This window comes from Pelodiscus sinensis, chromosome 1, assembly GCF_052426305.1.
Source record: "Pelodiscus sinensis isolate ZL-2025 chromosome 1, ASM5242630v1, whole genome shotgun sequence".
NCBI lineage: Eukaryota > Metazoa > Chordata > Testudines > Trionychidae > Pelodiscus > Pelodiscus sinensis.
In genome coordinates this window covers 67,548,804-67,566,995 of record NC_143052.1, presented here as the reverse complement: position 1 = coordinate 67,566,995, position 18,192 = coordinate 67,548,804, and the positions used below count along the sequence as shown (strand labels likewise).

Here is an 18,192-nt window from a genome sequence, read left to right as displayed (position 1 = left end):
CAGTTAGAAAAAAAACAAGGTCAGGATAGGAAGGGAAGACCACAACAAATTCAGAAAAAAAGGGGACTGGCATCCTAAAGAAAATAGCACTTTCATTCAAGTGTAAAACATTAGTGGTTTCTTGGGAGGTACCTTCTTAGGCCTGATCTGCGCTATAGAGGAGGGGTGAGCAATCATTTTTGACTGGGGGCCACTTCAGAAGGGGCAAGACCTCAGGCAGAAGGGGCAGGACACTTCCCTGCTTCCCCTCCCACAGACCCTGATTGGTTTGAAATCTTTGCCTCCCCCAGAGAGGACCTCCAGCTGTTCATACTTTGTGTGCTCCCCACAGCCTCCAGGTCAATCAGGGCCTGGGGAAGACAGAGCACTCAAAGTCTCTCTCCTTGCCCCTGCCTAGTAGCTGGCAACTAAGTGCCGTGCCCCTTGCAGAGTGGGAGGAGACTGTGTGCGCTCTGCTCACCCCCAGGCCAATCAGGAGTTGGGGGAGCATGCAAAAGCACTGTGCATTCCTTGCAAGAGGGAAGGGCAGGATGAGACTTCTTGCGCTTCTCCCTGCCCCCAGGGCCTGAATGCCTTGAGGGTCGGGGTGAGTGCACAAAGTCTCTTGCTTCTTGCCCTCCAGTGCACGATGCTTCGAGTCAACCACCAGGGTTGATTCTAAGCTCTGTGCACTCCTCCATCCCTAGGCCCTGATTGGCCTGGGGACAGGGGAGCAGCAGGATCATCCCGCTTGGTGGGCCGGATCTGGCCCGTGAAAGCAGTTTTGCTCACACCTACTACAGAGTTAGCTTGATGTAAGTAGCTTTACATCAACCTATTTGCATATGTGTTTGCACTCAGATTTATCTCCTGTTGATGTAAATGCCCATTACAGTGATGCAGCAATTATACCTCCTCAAATGGCATTAAGCCCCGATCGACATATTGTGTTTCTAGTGCAGACACTATATAATCCATGTTGATGTTAATAGTCTTCCAGCAGCTGCTCCATGATGCCCAATAATGACTGCTCTAGTGAACTCCATTGCTGCATATTTCACGGAAGCCACTCCTACACATCCTTAAAACTCAATGCATTTTTAAATGTTTTTTTCCTGATTTCACTCCTTGGACAACACACTTAGTAGCTCTCCCAAATATGTGACTGACCAACTGGCCTACTACAAGCTCCACGTTTGCTCCTGCCAGCGTGGACAGGGATTATAGGATGCCCTGGGTCTGTAGGAGAAGAGAGTGGTACAGATAAGTCATAGAAACATACAAAATGATTGCACAGGGTATGCAGGTGAAGGGGTGTGACAGATCAGCAACTGTGCCCAATGAAAGTGAAGGAATGGTGGCAGGCACACCAAAAAGCCAGGAAGACCAAAAGTTGATCTGATGCGGAGCAATAGGTCTGCCACTTTTACAATGATCATATTTGGTGGAAACCCAATCAAGCACTTCACACACCACTGTGGATACCTCCCAGAAGCTTGACACACACACTCTGCCATGAACAGCAAGGAAGAGGCAGAAGAGAGAGATGCAGCAGGAGGGTCCAGCTATGCTGTAAGCCAGAATCTTTAGGAGACTCCACCAGGCTACCCGGTTGGCATGGGTGAGCTCAGTGAAGGAATGGAATCTTAGGTGCATGCATGCATTCTTCTTCAGTGTGTTTAAATGTGAGGATGGCATCCCGCCCACTTCCAAGTTAGCACTACACAGTTATCTATTTGTCACTGTTTTCCTCATATAAGAAGAGATGCAAACAAACAGAAGTAGAGCTCATTTTTTTTTTATTCTACTGTAGGACTAAGTGGCAAAATGGGAATCATGTGGAAAAATTTGTTTATGTACGTGAGGGCATTCCTAGCTTCGTCTTGAGAGATCTTGATGAAACTTTAATGGAGGTACTCTCATATCCTTCCTTCTGAAGGAAGAAACCTTATTTCTTCCACTACTGTAGGACAATCCCATGCCATTCTAGTATGACATCTGCAGGCATAATTACAACAAACAGATCAGCAGCATACATACTCAAGCAGCTTTGGAACACCAGCAGCAGCTGTGTTCACTATGCCTTTGTTACCTGCAAGAATGAGGTATCAGCTAAAATAATAAAATAGTGCCAGCACTCATTGTCACTATGCAGTGCTTATAACACATGGAAATGGGGAATTAAATTTTATTGTTTATGCAAACAACTGCCTCATTTTCTACCCTACAATCCATCCCTGGAAGGTCATACTCCTCACATGCAGATGCACTCCAAAGCAAGAGTGTCAATAAATATATCTTATTTAAAACTCTCATACGAGTAAGGGAAAAAAGCTCTGCAACTTATCTTTTACTTTCCACTGTGACTGTAAATACAACATCACATCTGTCTGTTTTTGCTGCAGCTGCTGTCATTGTAGCCTTGAGAGATGCCCCTTCAACCCCCATAGAAACATCTGATCTTGAGGAAGAAGAGGGAAAAAAAACAGACTAGGGAGAACATACTCAATAAGATCCTGCAAGTCAGTCAGACATCAGACTATGAACAGAGGGCCTGGAGGATAAATATAGCAGACAACCTGGAGAAGGAAAAAACAGACAGGAGAAAGGCACAAAAGTATCAGGAGAAAAAGGAGGGAGAGATGCTCTCAGACATAATGGAGCTTTTCAGGCAACAAACACAAATGCTGCAAACTCTTGCTGACCTCCAGACTCTTGCTGGCCCACAGATACAGACTGACACCCCTTTTTCCCTATGCAGTCAATGGATAACTACATTTTGGCAATCCCCATGCTTACCACCACCACCATCCCACACACACCATTCTAGGTGGCATCAGGGGTTGCATTCTTACTCCTATCACTCCACAACATAGAACAGTAAACCACAGCTTCACATACCCTGGCATGTCAGAGCTGTGATGGGGGCAGGTTTATCAGAAATGGATAGGCAGGAATGTTTTCTACATTCTAATTTTGAGGTTCTGTTTCATTAATTTAGTTTGCACCATACTTATTAATCATACTATTTTTTGCATTATTTTTGCTTTGTAATACACTTTTAATTTTTTTTAAATACATTCATCCACTGGAGTTCAGGAACCCAATAGCTAGCAATCCATCCACAATGTCTGGTATATTACCTGCAGTCACAGTCCTGCATAGCAAGATACAATTAACTGCTCTATACATGCATAAAAATGGCCCGCATTATGGATTTTCCAACTCCAAAATGACCTCCCACTGATGGGTAGCAATCTAGCACTACAAGCTTCCAGAATGCAATCACCATTTGCTTGTCAACTGTCAGTGCAGCTCTCATTTTGGTGTCTATGTGCTGAAAGGCTCAGATGAACTCTGAATACAGATCCAGAACGTAGCCTGTCATATCCAAAAGTCCTGCAGCCACTGTTCATTGTACTAAACCTGCATTACAATGTGATCCCACCAATTGCTGCCCATTTCTCAGACCTAAAAGCTCCATCATCTGCAGCTACTCCATTCATACCAACAACCTTGAATTGTTTTTCACTATGCCCCACAGCCATTGTTGCAGAACTTCCTGCAGCTATGAAGATACCAGAATATTGTTCATTCTGTGTTTGCAACGTTCATGACCATAGCACAGAGGGCTATGAGCTCCATACTTTGTTCAGAGATGGTAGACAGTGAAAAATGCCATGAAGATTTGTATGATTTTCAAAAAGGTATAAAAGTTACTGGATGGTGATGGTGTTATGGGATGGGAAAAGATACACAATGGAAATTTGACTCCTGTCTCAGTCCCCCCTATACAACTTGTATATGCTTCATAATGCACTGCAAAAAATCTGCAAAAGGCAGTGGTTTATGGCATGCTGTAATATTATGGTTTATGGCCGTGGTTTATGGCATGCTATTCATGATGTGCCACACATCAACATAAGCGCTCCTGGTGAATATGCAAAAACTGACACGAGCAGCTAAACACAAATTCACAAGTGATGTAATAACTACAAACGTTTTACACCAATGAAACTTGTGTCGACAAAAGTCTATTATGCAGACATGCTGGGTTAGAACACTTTCCCTCCCTAAGTAGTCATGTCTCTTCTGTATTGACCAAAACCCAGTCACCTATCTCCACCTTTTTTTATTTCCAAAGTCTCTTATCAGACAACAAAAGTCCTCTGTCTTGGAACAGCATTTTTTTTGTGTTGTTGCAGACTTGCCTTAATGTTGTTTGAACACTTCAACAGCCTTTGTATAACCTGTCCAACAACACTGACCAGTTTAAAACCTTCTAGAAATTGCAAGCATGATAAGATCAGTTCAATGGCAGTTTGCAAATAAGCAGAAAGTAGCGCCTTCCTCTGTAGCATGGGGTACAGATCACAGCTAGAGGATCTCTGCATCTTGGGGTCTTCAAAGTATTTGAAGGCTTTAATATCTGAGATATAGATGAGAGGATTATTCTAGGAGGGGTGGGTGAGATTTTGTGGCCTGCACTGTGCAGGGGGTCAGACTAGATGATCATAATGGTCCCTTCTGACCTTGGAGTCTATGAGTCTAGTGAAATCTGATCTGAAGTGATTGGTTGATTCAACTCCTAGCAAAAGCTTCATCAATGAGCATTACTTACCCCTTTGAATATCATTTGCTTTATGTAGTCAACATCTAAGATTCTTCCTTCTGAATCCATGTTCTTAGTCCATTCCTCAGTAGACACTGGCTCTCTTCTGATAATTTCAGGCCGTTTACCTAGATCAATCTAAAATATTAAAAAACCCTATGTTACATGAATGCTATTGCACTGATCCATTAATTTAAAAATAAAAACACCATCACCACACACAATAGTATTAAATCCAGCTCGCTCCTCCATATGCACTTAAGACTATGGCCACAACAGATGCACTAAGAACATAAGAATGGCCATACTGGGTCAGACCAAAGGTCCATCTAGCCCAGTAGCCTGTCTTCCAACAGTGGCCAGCATCAGGTGCCCCAGAGAGGGTGGACAGAAGACAATGATCAAATGATTTGTCTCCTGCCATCCCTCTCCAGCCTCTGACAAACAGAGGCCAGGGACACCAATTCTATCCCCTGGCTAATAGCCTTTTATGGACCTAACCTCCATGAAATTATCTAGCTTCTCTTTAAACTCTGTTATAGTCCTAGCCTTCACAGCCTCCTCTGGCAAGGAGTTCCACAGGTTGACTACACACTGTGTGAAAAAGAACCTTCTTTTATTAGCTTCCAACCTGCTACCCATTAACTTCATTTGGTGTCCTCTACTTCTTCTATTATGGGAACTAATAAACAACTTTTCTTTATTTGCCCTTTCCACACAACTCATGATTTTATATAACTATCATATCCCCCCCTCAGTCTCCTCTTTTCTAAACTGAAAAGTCCCAGTCATTTTAACTTCTCTTCATATGGGACCCGTTCCAATCCCCTAATCATTTTAGTTGCCCTTTTCTGAACCCTTTCCAAGGCCAAAATATTTTTTTGAGGTGAAGAGACCACATCTGTACACTGTATATAGGAAGTTAAAAAAGGAACGGGGGAAGGACATATTTGAGGAGCATGCCACAGTTCCACAGGGGTTTCTTGTACATCATAACATAGTAGGGATTTCAGAGTGAGATGAGAAAATTAATTGCTGTATATACGCACTGGCCATTCTTCTCTCACGCCGAAGACAGGGCAGTTTTGAAAGTGCAACAAAGCACCATGACCAAAAAATTATTTTCTCCTCAATCCCCAACCCAAATATGTGCGCACTGAGTATGGCTCAAGCTTCAGATTTAGTTCCTATTTTAGCCATGCAGTACAAAATGTTTGCTCATAGCAGCAACAAAGCCTACTTAAGCTCAAGTTGGTTTTAGCTACTTAGAAGGCAGTTTAACATATCAAGGCATGATCAGCATGATCTCAAATATACCATATATATTTCTCTGTAATGTCCATGGTTAACTGAACAATTGCTGGATAGTAAATATTAGGAATCTAGAGATTATGTAGTTGAACTGAGAATTTTTGTTTTTGTTTTCAGCTGTTGAGAAAACCTGAATTATTAGAGTTTTAAAAAGTTTTATAAACATTACTCCTCATCCATTTAATGTCACCTCAAAGCATCTGGCCATGAATCACTTCATAAAATAATTGTATTTTATTTATATAACTGTACAAATATCCAGAGTTCACAGTAAGTCATTCATGGTCAAACTAAGTGCATGGAATTACTTGCTATCTCCAACTATTTACAATACAGCTACAACTGTAACTGAGCATTCAACTTAATATTTTTAATACAGTCAGACTTGTTTTAAATAGAAATGGAGATTCTAAATTGTTACCTATGCAAAAAATAAAGTTAATTGCACACATATCTTCAGTCTCTCAATATATAAGTGCATAAGATAGATCTAAAATCAGTGCAGGAAATAAGCCAAGCATGAAATGAACCAGTTCAGTTTTTGTGGGGACAGCCTTATAAGATGAACAACCTGAGCTTCCACTACTTTCAGTTAGGGATGTTAACTATTGGGTATGTGTGTAAACATGTAATCACTACTTATGGGGAGCACCACTTAAAAGCCGTCTCCCCATGCATGCTGGCTCTGGCCTGTCTCCTCCACCCCTACTGCCTCTGTGGAAGGCAGCAGGGGGGAGGCGGCTTCGCAGGAGCCAGTTTCCAATGCATTTAGGAGCCTGCCCTGCCCCTTGCTGCCTCTGATATAGAGTGCATGTAGTGAATAGGTTTAACTGATAAGCCCAGGTTTACCGGTTAATTGTGTAATCAACTACATGTTGACATCCCTAGTTACATGTTGACATCCCTAGTTTCAATAAGAGCTAAACTGGACTCTAAAGTTAGCAATGACACTTCAACATTTTTCCTTTCATGAATTCAGAGAAAAGTTTTAACTCCTGGAAATTTTGTAAGAAGATAAATGATGTACACTCTCAAACTATTAGTGCTGATCTTATGCTATGTCATGGTTTACAGTAGTGTCCCATTGAGTTGCAGGACACAAGTGACTGTACCAAAACAGATGGGAAAACAACTAGAATATTTGCAGTTTTCCTCCTCTAGGCTGCAGGACTGGCACAGTAGCGAATGTGTCTTCTCTCACTGGCCACTGCCATTTTTCAGCATTGTGCCTCTCACTCTGCAGCACACACACAGAGCGACAATGATCAGTGATTGATAGAAGCAGATCATATGGCTGTTGCCACGCCAAACCCACAGGCAAGACAAGAGCCGACCTCATGGACAGGAGGTGGCAAGATTCGAGGGGAAGGGTCAAGATCTGGTTGTGTTGGAAAATGTATCAACCCTCTCAGGCTTAAATTAGCATAGGTGGGCTTAGATACAGCCTAAAAGTTAGGCCGGAACAGACCTGTAGTTTATAAACAAAACATAAACCAAAGCCTCAAGAGCAAACACAACATGCTTCAATCATTTTAAAATCAGTAAGTGCAGTAGTGAAAATATTCAGCATGTGAGAAAACGTACTTTATGTCTATATTATATTACACTTACTCGTGTAATAACTTCAAATCCTGGTTCTTCCTGTTGATTGATCTTTAGCCCTGGAATAGCATCATTAAGAAAGTCTGCCATTTCAGATGGTGGTCGCTGTTGAGTTGAAGGGTCACTTCCTCGCAAACTATCAAAAATATAGTTTGTCACTTTGGAAAATCCTCCCATAGTTGCTGTATACGGATCCTTCTTCAATTTCTATGTAGTAGGAGAGGAAAACAAGTTAACAGTAACAGCCTAACATTTTACACACCTATTCTAACACAAATATAAATTAAAATCAAGAGTAATTTCTCAAATTATTCTGGAAGTTAAAGATATTGTAATATCAATTTTGCATAGTAGAATTCTAATGTGCTAAAAAGACTAAAATGAGAAAAATCAACAACAGGTATTAGTCTAGTCTAAACTAATGATTTTATTTCAGAGATTGGCCAGCGATGTGCTAGTTAAATCTGGCCTACTTATAATTAGAACAATAAGTCACATCTAGTGCTTACTTTCCAATGATGAATGGCCCAAAATGTCTTTCTTCTGTCTAGTTGCTCTACCTTCACAGAGAAAATACATCTTGAAGAAGCATCCTGCTAGAAATCTTATAAACTATCTGTGATCACTAAATCTGAAAACTAATACAATTTAGTTAATATTACTTCCCTTGTAAATCAAATCAATCAATGAGATGAGATTCTGATCCCAAAGAAGTCAATGGCAATATTGCCGCAGCCTTTATTGAGGCCAAGATTTCACCCAGTGATTGGCACTTCTAAAACAGAATAGTTTTTATTTGTACAATATTGTGCAGTGAACAGCACATATTCTAAGTGAAATAACATTACTGGTAGAAATCATTCTTTCCTCTAATAATTACCTAACACATTTGGGCAAGATTTGCCTTGTGTTTCTTTCCTCCCTCCATGAAAAAAATGGATTGTATTTAAATAATCTAAAATATTTATACAGTAAACTTCTGATAATCCAGCACCTTTAGGACCCAGGGGGTGCCAGATTATCAGATATGCCAGAGTACCAGAAGCGGGCTATGAGGGGTCTCGGGTGAGGGTGGGGGATCAGCAAGGAACTGCGCAGTGTGGGAGAGGGCGGCACTGCGGGATCAACCCTGCAGCACCCCAGCTGCTCTGCCCCCGGCTTCCCCAAGTCTGCCGCTGGTCAGTTTCAGCAGCAGCTGATTTGGGGAAGCCGGGGGCAGAGCAGCTCCAATTGTCCGGCTGGCTGGAGCACTTCCAGGTTCCAGTTGGTGCCGGACTATCAGGAGTGCCGGATCACTGGATGCCGGACAATTGGAGTTTTACTGTACCAATATGTATAATGCTTTAGACACAGCTGAAGTAAGCAGAATTTTGTCTGAAATAAAATCTGTACAATATGAAGTAGCAGCACTGGGAGCTTATGGAATGGCTTAATCATATGATAATTAATTTTTATGAACATGTAATAAAAGTAGAATATAAGTTCTGCACTTACTACACAAAGTATAATTAATTGTTTGGGAATTCTTTTGGCAGTGGAATGGCAGAGCCATTTTTAAATAACAGTTTTAAAACCAGAAAGGAATACTGATGGATAGGTTGTTTTTTTATATAGTCCATACCTGTATTAGACCATATGTTGGCTCATCAAGGAGATTTTCAAAAGACTGGGAAAGGCTTTTGTTCTGACAATTGACAAGAAGAATTCTTTTATCCTCTGGAGATCTGTAATAAAATACAGTTTTTCCACAAACGTTTTTAAAATTTTAGGTTTTGTAAGTTAGAGTTGGTGCTTTTTGTAAGAAAAGCTGATGAGCAACATAAAATCCTCTCTCCCCCCCACCCCGAACATAATACACTTACTAAAAGATTTACAGAATCAATTTTTTTCATTTTTATATATAGTTCTCAATCTTTTTAATAGCCAGAATCTGAACAACAAAATACATTGCTCATTAACAAGCTAGCATTTTGTCTAAGACAACAGTACATAGTGCCTTAGGACTTAAGTGCCACAATTCTCCTTTGACATTACTTTATGAGCTGTTGTGAAACAGGCTTAAATAAAATAAAATGTAAAATAAAACATAACTGCAAAGGAACGTAAGAGACCCATTATATTCCTTATACTTTCCAGGGATTGTTCTTACTACTTGTAGATTTCATGCTAAGGTACCCAACAAAAAGTTGTAAATGATATAAGAAATCTAGCATATAAATGTGTAAGTAATCGAGTAATAAACTGTCTCTCTCACAAGAATGCAGTCTTCCTGATTTTATTTTGTGAGTTCTTCAATCAACAATATTTACAATCATGTCGTCTACTTTCAGCCAAATAAGTACTGTATATAAAATTAATGAAGCTTGTAAATAGCATAGCTATTCTATTCTGAAACAGAATTGTCATATTACAGTCTTGCAAAAGGTATTCTAGTTTGGAATCCAAATGCCAGCCTGACCATCAGATGGCTGAACTAGTATTTCAGTGAATCACTTACAAAATTATGACAATCCTTCCCCTCCATTGCTCTTCAGCTGTCGTTCACTATTTAGAAAATCAACTGGTTAAATTTATTACTTCTAGTCTTTGAAACAAAAATTACTTTTTATTTCATTGCTACAAAGAACACATACTTTGCTATTAAAGCCTAAGATAAGAACTTTAATAAATATTATCTCTTTTCAATTCCAACATGACAGGATACAATGTTAATACAGGAGGATATGAAATTCAACAAGAGATCTCATTTCGAGTCTGCCAGACCACAGTCAATGGCAGTTAATAAACCACAACTGGGTTTTGCTAAAAGCAGCAGTAGGCGGCAAAGGTTGAGTCACATATTACGCTTTGCCAAGCTATGAGAATGAAAATTCTTGTAAGAAATTTCCATTTTAATTAAACGTTCACCCTCTAGACAGATACTTCAAAACAAAATGTGGAACTACACACCTTCACAAAAGCATTTATTCACAATATTTCAGATTTGACAACGTGACATCAGAACAGGATCGTATTCAATAAAATGAGAGATACAAAGCCAAACTAAATAGAACAGAATATTTAGAAGTGACAAATCCAATCATTGTATTTGTTCCATCTTAGCCACTTCAGACAGACTGACTTTAGGAGTGACTGAATACTTTTGGAACAGATTATTATTACATGGAAGGCAAAAAGGTTAGCCAAGTTTGAGGAGAGGGGAGAGAAATGACAGCCTATCCTATTATGTTGTTTTAGAAAGCCATGTTGTTATATGGCTCTCAGGGGCACAAAATATATATGAATAATGCAAATAGCAAGAAACGAAACATTAAATAATTGATAATTTAACATTTCTATACAATATCAGAAAATAAAGAGAATGTCGTTTCTCAGAAAATATTTTAACTAAGGTTATATATGTCATAAAATAAAACAAGGAGTGATGATATTAGCAAGAGGACAGGAAGAGAGAATACATTAGGGTTAAGTTGACTGTTTACACAAAGACCATATGTTTTCTTTTATTTTTATTTAATATTGACCATACTAAGCTGTCACAAAAAATTGAAATATTTGTTGGAGAAACTATTTAAAGAAGTAGGTTTAGAAGAGAGGGAAGGTATAGAGTACAGAATGAGAAAACATTATTCCAGGTGAGTAGGGGGAAAAGATTGAGGAATTTTTAACATTAAGATTTTAAAAAGCAAATAAGTCAATGACATTTATAGATAGTATCGTGCTCTCTCTATGCAGATCTAAAAACAACCTCAATTTTTGTTAGCTACCACAACCATGTATTATTCACAAGCAGTCAAGGCACCCTACTTTTCACCATATTAAAATAATCATTATTAGTCAAAAACTCCTTAGAAAGCATTTGTAATGCTGTTATAACCACCTATTATGCACAGTAGTAAACTGAAGAGCAAGTGATAGGCAGGACAAAGAAACACCTATAATGATGCAACAATAAAAATGTTAGGAGGGCCATGCTTAGCAGGAAATGCCAGGTTTCTTAGGAGGGAATGGACAGAACAGGACTACTATCAAGTAATCCATCCCGTCATCCACTCCCAGCTGTTAGATGCTAGGGATACCCAGAGTATGGGGTAGCACCCCTGACCCTGACTATCTTGAGTAAAATCCATTAATGGTCCAAGCCTCCATTAATTTATCTAATTCTTTTTGGAATCCCACTATAGCTTGGCCTTCACAACATAACCTGCAACAAGTTCCGCAGGTAGACCATGCACTATGCAAAGACCTGTATCATAACTCTTCCCCCCACCCGAATCATCTATTTTCCAAGCTGGAAAGCCCCAATCTTTTTACTCTATATGCATATGGAAGCTATTCCATGACCTAAATAATTTCTTTTGCCCTTCTCTGTACGTTTCCCATTACTCATATCTTTTTCAAGATGAGGCAATCAGAATTGCATGCTGTATTTAAGGCGTGGTATTTATATACCGGAATTTGGTAGAAGTATATTTTAAGTAGCAGTTATATATTTGAGCCTCATTTATACTTAAAAGTTTTGCTAGTATAGCTACGTTGCATAAGGATATGATGTTTTGCTGACATAATTATGTAGGCAAAAGCCTTAATGGATATGCCAGTTTTGACTGGACTTGACCTCTCCAGGTCCCTTTCAGTTCTAGTATTCTATACTAGCAAAAAAATCCTTTTGAAAATACAGTTTATTTCACTTGGGGAACAGGTACAATGTATCCCAGTACGAGAGTTTGCCAGTGTAGCTATACTAGAAAACCATTTCTCTCTCTATATATTTTTTTTTAAATTTCCTGCAGGACAAGAGTGACATTATCACGTCATTTGCATCCTCATGCCATCACATGGACTATTCCAGCTCTGGCTCCCGCTTCTCGCCCAGGTTGGCTGCGCTGCCAGGGAGGAGCTGCTGGGGCTGGGTCTCCTCTGGCATCTGAGCCTAACACACAACCCCAAGCTGCCCCACGTTCCCCCTGTCATTCGAGCCTCCTCCCCCCGAGGCCATCCTTGGTCCCCCTCCAGCAGATAAGCCCAATCCTTCTCTCTTCCCCCCGGGCCACACCAGGTCCCCTCCGCCCAACCTTTCTACCAGGCTTCCCCGCGTCCCCTCCACCATCCGATCCCGATTCCCCCCTCAGCCCTGTTACTCCTTCCACCGAGACCCCACATCCCCATCCCACTCCTGCCCCCTCCCCCATGGCCAGACATTTACACCAACCTACTCCTGCCTCCTCCCCCTGACCAAACAACTACTCCCAGAGAGAGTGGGGTAGGCAAGCATAATGAGCAGGGGGAACAGCTCCCTAGTAACTGTAAAGAAGATCTAATAATCCTACCCTGTTTCTTTTTGTGATACTGCTATTATCACATTCACGGGCCAGAAAAGAAGGATTTTTTTTTTATTCATAGCACACTTAACATCTTAAGTGTAGTACTGATTTCATGTTGTGAGAAAGTACACACTTTTGTCACAAGAGTACCACTTCAAAGGAGAGTTGTCAAGAAAATAAAAGATCATATATCCATCTTTGGGCTACAATAATGCAACAGCAGATTATGCTGAAAAGGGAGTAGTAAAGAGAAATATGAGCCTAATGGAACAGGTGGAGATAATGATAATTAGTCTTATATTACTCTCAATGCATCATGTGTATATTCAGCCAAAAAACTAAATTGACTATTACAATTACTGTATTTACAGATTCAAATTTATCTTGCTACTTGCCATAAATTACTTTTCTAATGTAGCAAGAAAAATAACTATGTTGCCACCTTAACGTTATTTCTAGAAAACATTTGGTTTTTTAAGAGAATAAACTCACAAATATATGTAACATGTTTTTTAATGTCACTTAAAAGTATGTAAATATGAAGTACTCACTCTAATCCCCAAAACATTTTAAACACCAGATATTCTCTATTTTTTTTTTACAAACTTTAGACAGCCTTTCAAATTAGGGGGGGTTGAACATCTAAAGGATATTTCTCAAAGGATACAGAGACTAAATGTTAGCACTATGAAGCTGGTCACAAGGTGAACCGGTCAAAATATTTCTTAAAATTTTAAAATCACTATTTCCCTTTTCAACAAGGTGATATGTATGAAGATTTGTATTGAGAAAAATTGTTGGGTCAGATGGAAGTCTTCACTAAAACCATGTATTCCCTTGCTTCTACCTTGCAGATCAATACAGAAATTTGCAAGCAATTATTAATGACGGCACAAGTCCCTCTGTAACAAAGTCTCCTGCAGTTCCTCTCAAAGGATGGAAGTACCTGAACACACAGAGTTATCTACATCGGGTGGGTCCAGCACAGGCCCCACTTCCTTACTACTTGCAAGGCTTCTGCCCCCTTTGTGGAACTTAAGTCTCTCCAAGTGGGAAACTAAAATTAAATCACATACTCTAACACATTAGATGATTTGCCTGTGGAACCTCAAAAAGGGTGGAGGGTAGAAAGTTTACAGTCTGCCAAAAATTCCCCACTAGCATAGTGGGTTGTGGGAAATTGCTCGGGCTGGGCCACTGTACAGTACTTTCCTTAGAGTCATAGTGAACATTCCCTGGCTGGTAATTCATCCATAGCTTCAGCAGTTATTCCTACAATCTGCTGCAATACTGTTGTTCCTCCTAATTCCTGACTGCAGTTCCTTCCCTTTTAAAGGCCTTTCCCCGTGACTGAGAAGGCTGGAAGGGGTGGGCTAACCCTAATGCCAAGACCTTGCTGGCACTACCTTGTCCATGTGGAGTCTACACAATCCATCACGTTTCATTTAGGACTTCAAAAAATTCTCCACAGTTATAAATTTTATATGTTAATCTTTTCTCATCCCTGGACAGCACAATTGGGAGAAAGGCCAGAACGAACGATACAGCTTCCACATATCTAAATTAATAGTCCTAACCCACAAAAGTGTCGGTTAGGGTAATGTGCGAGCCAGCTGATGTCTTTGTTCATACCATTTGCATAAGAATTAAACTTGTAAATGAAGTTAAATTCCAATTGTTCTCTGTGTATTTGAACTTGTGGAATTTGTCTGAAACAAAAGGGTGACTTGCAGATCCATTAATGAATGTCCAGGTAGATTCAAGTGTTCTCCAACAGGTTTTTGTGTATTCCCTTTTCAGATATATGATTTGTGTCCATTAATTCTTTCCCATAGAGACTGTCCAGTTTGGCCAATATACATGGCAGTGGGGCACTGTTGGCATAGATCACATTAGTGGATGTGCAGTTAAAAGAGCCTCTGATTTGGTAGCTGATGTGGTTGGGTCCAAAGAGGACATAGCTGGTGTAGATGTGTGGGCAGAGTTGACACTGGGGCGGACTGCAGGGGTAGGTTCCTGAATGATTATGATGGAGGTGTACTGTGTGGTTACTGGAAAGAATTAGTTTGAGGTTAGGGGGTTGTCTGTAAGTGAGGCCTGTCCCCTGAAGGCCTCAGAGTGAGTGGTCATTTTCCAGGACAGGTTGTAGATTGTTGACGATGCATTGGAGGGGTTTAAGTTGGGGACTGTAGATAAGTGGTATTGTGTTATTTTCTCTTTTTGGCTTGTCTGGAAGTAGTTCATGACTGGGTACTGTTTGGTTCTATCAATCTGTTTTTTCATTGCTCCAAGTGAGTATTTCAGTTTTATGAATGCTCTATACAGATCCTGTAGGAGTCTGTCTCTGTCTGTGGGACTGGAGAAAATACAGTTGTATCTCAGGGCTTGGCTATATACAACAGATTGAGAAATGTGTCTGGGATGGAAGCTAGCCACGAAGGTAAGTGTAGCGGTCGGTAGGTTTCCCGTATAGATTGGTGGAAATTTGTCCATTATTTAATTGTACTGTAGTGTCAAGATAGTGGGTCTCTAGTGTGGACTGATCCAGACTGAGGTAGATGGTGGAGCAGAATTTGTTGAAATCCCTGTGAAATTCTTCAAGGGTTTCTTTCCTGTGGGTCCATATGATGAAGATGTCAGTACAATTAGCCTGTTGTAACTATTTAGTCTTTAAGGTGCTACTAGACTATGTTGTTTTTTAAGTTTTTCCTGTTACAGACTAACTCAGCTACCCCTATGAAACTTATCTATTCATTGTCTCTTTTTTTCCCTCTCCCCTCCCCATTCTCCTCCCTCCCTCCTTCCCTTATTTATTCTCGGATCTGGACTTCTAACACTTCTGTCATCTGACAACGTGAGCTGTACCCACGAAAGCTCATGATACCATCTATGTGTTTTATTAGTCTTTAAGGTGCTACTAGTCTATTCATTGTTTAAGTTTTTCACAATACAAATAATAATTAAGACACCGAACAACAACTTCTTGAGTTAAATACAATAGTGGGTATTCTGAAACATAAGCTATGCATCTGATCAGAAAAACTCCACTAAGCCAGAGCCCAAGACAAATGAAGTTCCTGCAGGACAGACTGTCAGTGAGAAACCAGCACTTGTGATATATCACTATTAGGCTATCAGGAGGGTATCAGAGTTCAGGATTTGTATTTGGTCCTTCATTTCTGGGTCAGCAAGAGTTACAGAACAGGACAGGTCTCTCAGATACTTGAAATCTCCATAGTCATTTTCCAGGCCATTTTTTTTAATTCAAAGTTTTAAGAGAATGTGAAGTAGCTAAAAACAAACACATAAATTAGCAATAAATGTAGTTTTGAAGATAATTTTGGAGGAAACACATATAGATTTAGATGTCAGAGTGACACTTTTTTTACAGCAGTTTAACTTCTTGACTAATGTATGCTGACAATGACAATAGAAATCATCATCAATAATAAATTATTTTGCTTATATAGGAAACAAAGTAGGTGAGAAAATCTTTTTAATGTACCAACTTATATTCATGCACGGCACAAGCTTTTGAACTTCAAAGAAATTTTCCAGTCTAGAGAAGAAAGTTGGTATCTTCAAGGATATATGACTGACAATAATTGGTGATCCCAAAGTAATTTACATAGGTTGACTATTATCAACCCCATTTTTAGATGAAGAAACTAGGAGAGAGGATAAACTGACAGTCACAAACTCTTGACAACAGTGAAGTGAACAAAACATAAACCTCTTCATTTCCACTCTGTACTCACTAGAGGGTGCTAATACCATGACACAGCTTTTGCAGAGGTTGTATGATTTTTTATAGATTGATGAAGCTCGTTGAAATGTCAAAACATTTTAAGTGAAAACTATTAAATCAATTGTTAGAAATGAGATAAATATTAAAATAGTGAGAAAAGATTAAAAGGGAGGGAATTTTATTAACTGCTCAATGTTAAATTTTCAGAACCTAGTTTGACACTGGCAAGTGTATTGCTAGAATTCACAATTATTGCATTTATTTATATTGTATACTAGTAGATTTACCAGGCATTGCTTGGATCCTTAACTCAGTTTTTGTTTTTCTTCAATTAAATCATTGCTCTGGGATGGGGATGAGGGGTTCAGTATGCAGACTGTCTCAGGGAGAGAGGATAACCCACCCTCTCTCACCACAGCCGCTTGGTGCTAGGTGAGAAGCACCTGTCCGTGGCCACTGCAGCCGCAGTGGGCAAAGCTGGGGGGAGGGGGACGGACACAAACTCTCGCAAATATATAGTAGATAGCTTTCTCCACCCCTGCTGCCTGCAGCTCCAAAGAGGATACAGTTGTCCCAGTCTCATCTTTGGCCCCTTGCTGCTCCCCTGTAGTCATTATACAGTCTACAGTCCCATTATACAGTCCCTACCAGAGCCCCCTCCACTCTATTTTATGAGCAACAAGCGCATTCCAAGCATATCCCATTGTCCTGGCACAACCAAACGCTTAGCAAGCTATAAGAGGAAGCTGCATACCAAATTTGGTGGTCCTAGCTCTTACTGTTTAGAAGTTCTTGAACATACAGACGGACAGAAACTCAAATATATAATAGATTAATAGATTAAGAACTGTTTGATACTTACTCACACAGCACCACATATTTTTCAAGGGACACAATCAATAATTTGCTATCACCATGATGGAAATGAAGAGCTGGGAGGATGACATCATCCTTCAGACAGAATACCAAATAAGACCATCCCATGCCTTCTTTATTTTGTTTGATTGATTTCAGATCTGTCAAACTGAACTGGAATGACCACTTGCTTTCGCCATTTGTATGAGTTGTAGCATCTTTAAAGACAAAATTGTGACAGTTATGATTTGGTTTCCACTATTAGCATCTATATACCTCATATCAATACTACCAATGTTCCAGAAACATAACAGTACCTCTGGGAACAGAGTGTACACTGTAACATTCTTTAGTTCCCACTCTACCTGTCCTCATCCCAGTCTTTTAAACAGTTAATACAGCTGTCAGACTTCATTCTACTGCTATATACTACAACATTTATCTAGCACCTGTAGATTCACTGAATGAATGAAATCCCAGCTACAAGTAACATATCCCATGACACCCCTCAGCCCAGTCAGAAATAAAAGGTATTCACTTGTAAATTAACTGAATTCTTTGAGATGTGGTGTCCATATGTGTATTTCACTCTAGGTATGCATTACAGAGCCTAGCGAAGTACCTCCTCTGGGCCACCCACTAAGACTGTTGTGAGGAAAATCCAAGCCTCTCTTGCCTAGGATTACCATCGTGTTTCAAGCTCCTGTAAAGTGGATACAGCATTGGTCCTCTCTTGACCCCTCTACCACATTTCCTGCTAG

General features: G+C 40.0%; 1 protein-coding gene across 4 annotated transcripts in view; it reads right to left on the bottom strand.

Annotated features, from left to right (window-relative positions):
- TBC1D15 (TBC1 domain family member 15) overlaps window positions 1-18,192 on the bottom strand; it is a 74,749-nt gene that overhangs the window by 18,632 nt on the left and 37,925 nt on the right. For 3 of the 4 annotated variants that reach the window (XM_006121546.5, XM_006121545.5, XM_014572783.4), the window contains 5 exons: window positions 17,439-17,649; window positions 9,126-9,228; window positions 8,014-8,064; window positions 7,514-7,711; window positions 4,601-4,729 (listed from right to left, as the gene is read on the bottom strand). In XM_006121546.5, coding sequence (XP_006121608.2) covers window positions 4,601-4,729; window positions 7,514-7,711; window positions 8,014-8,064; window positions 9,126-9,228; window positions 17,439-17,649 — 692 coding nt within the window. The remainder of the gene's footprint in view (window positions 1-4,600; window positions 4,730-7,513; window positions 7,712-8,013; window positions 8,065-9,125; window positions 9,229-17,438; window positions 17,650-18,192) is intronic. The other variant, XM_089779896.1, reaches the window with a different exon arrangement.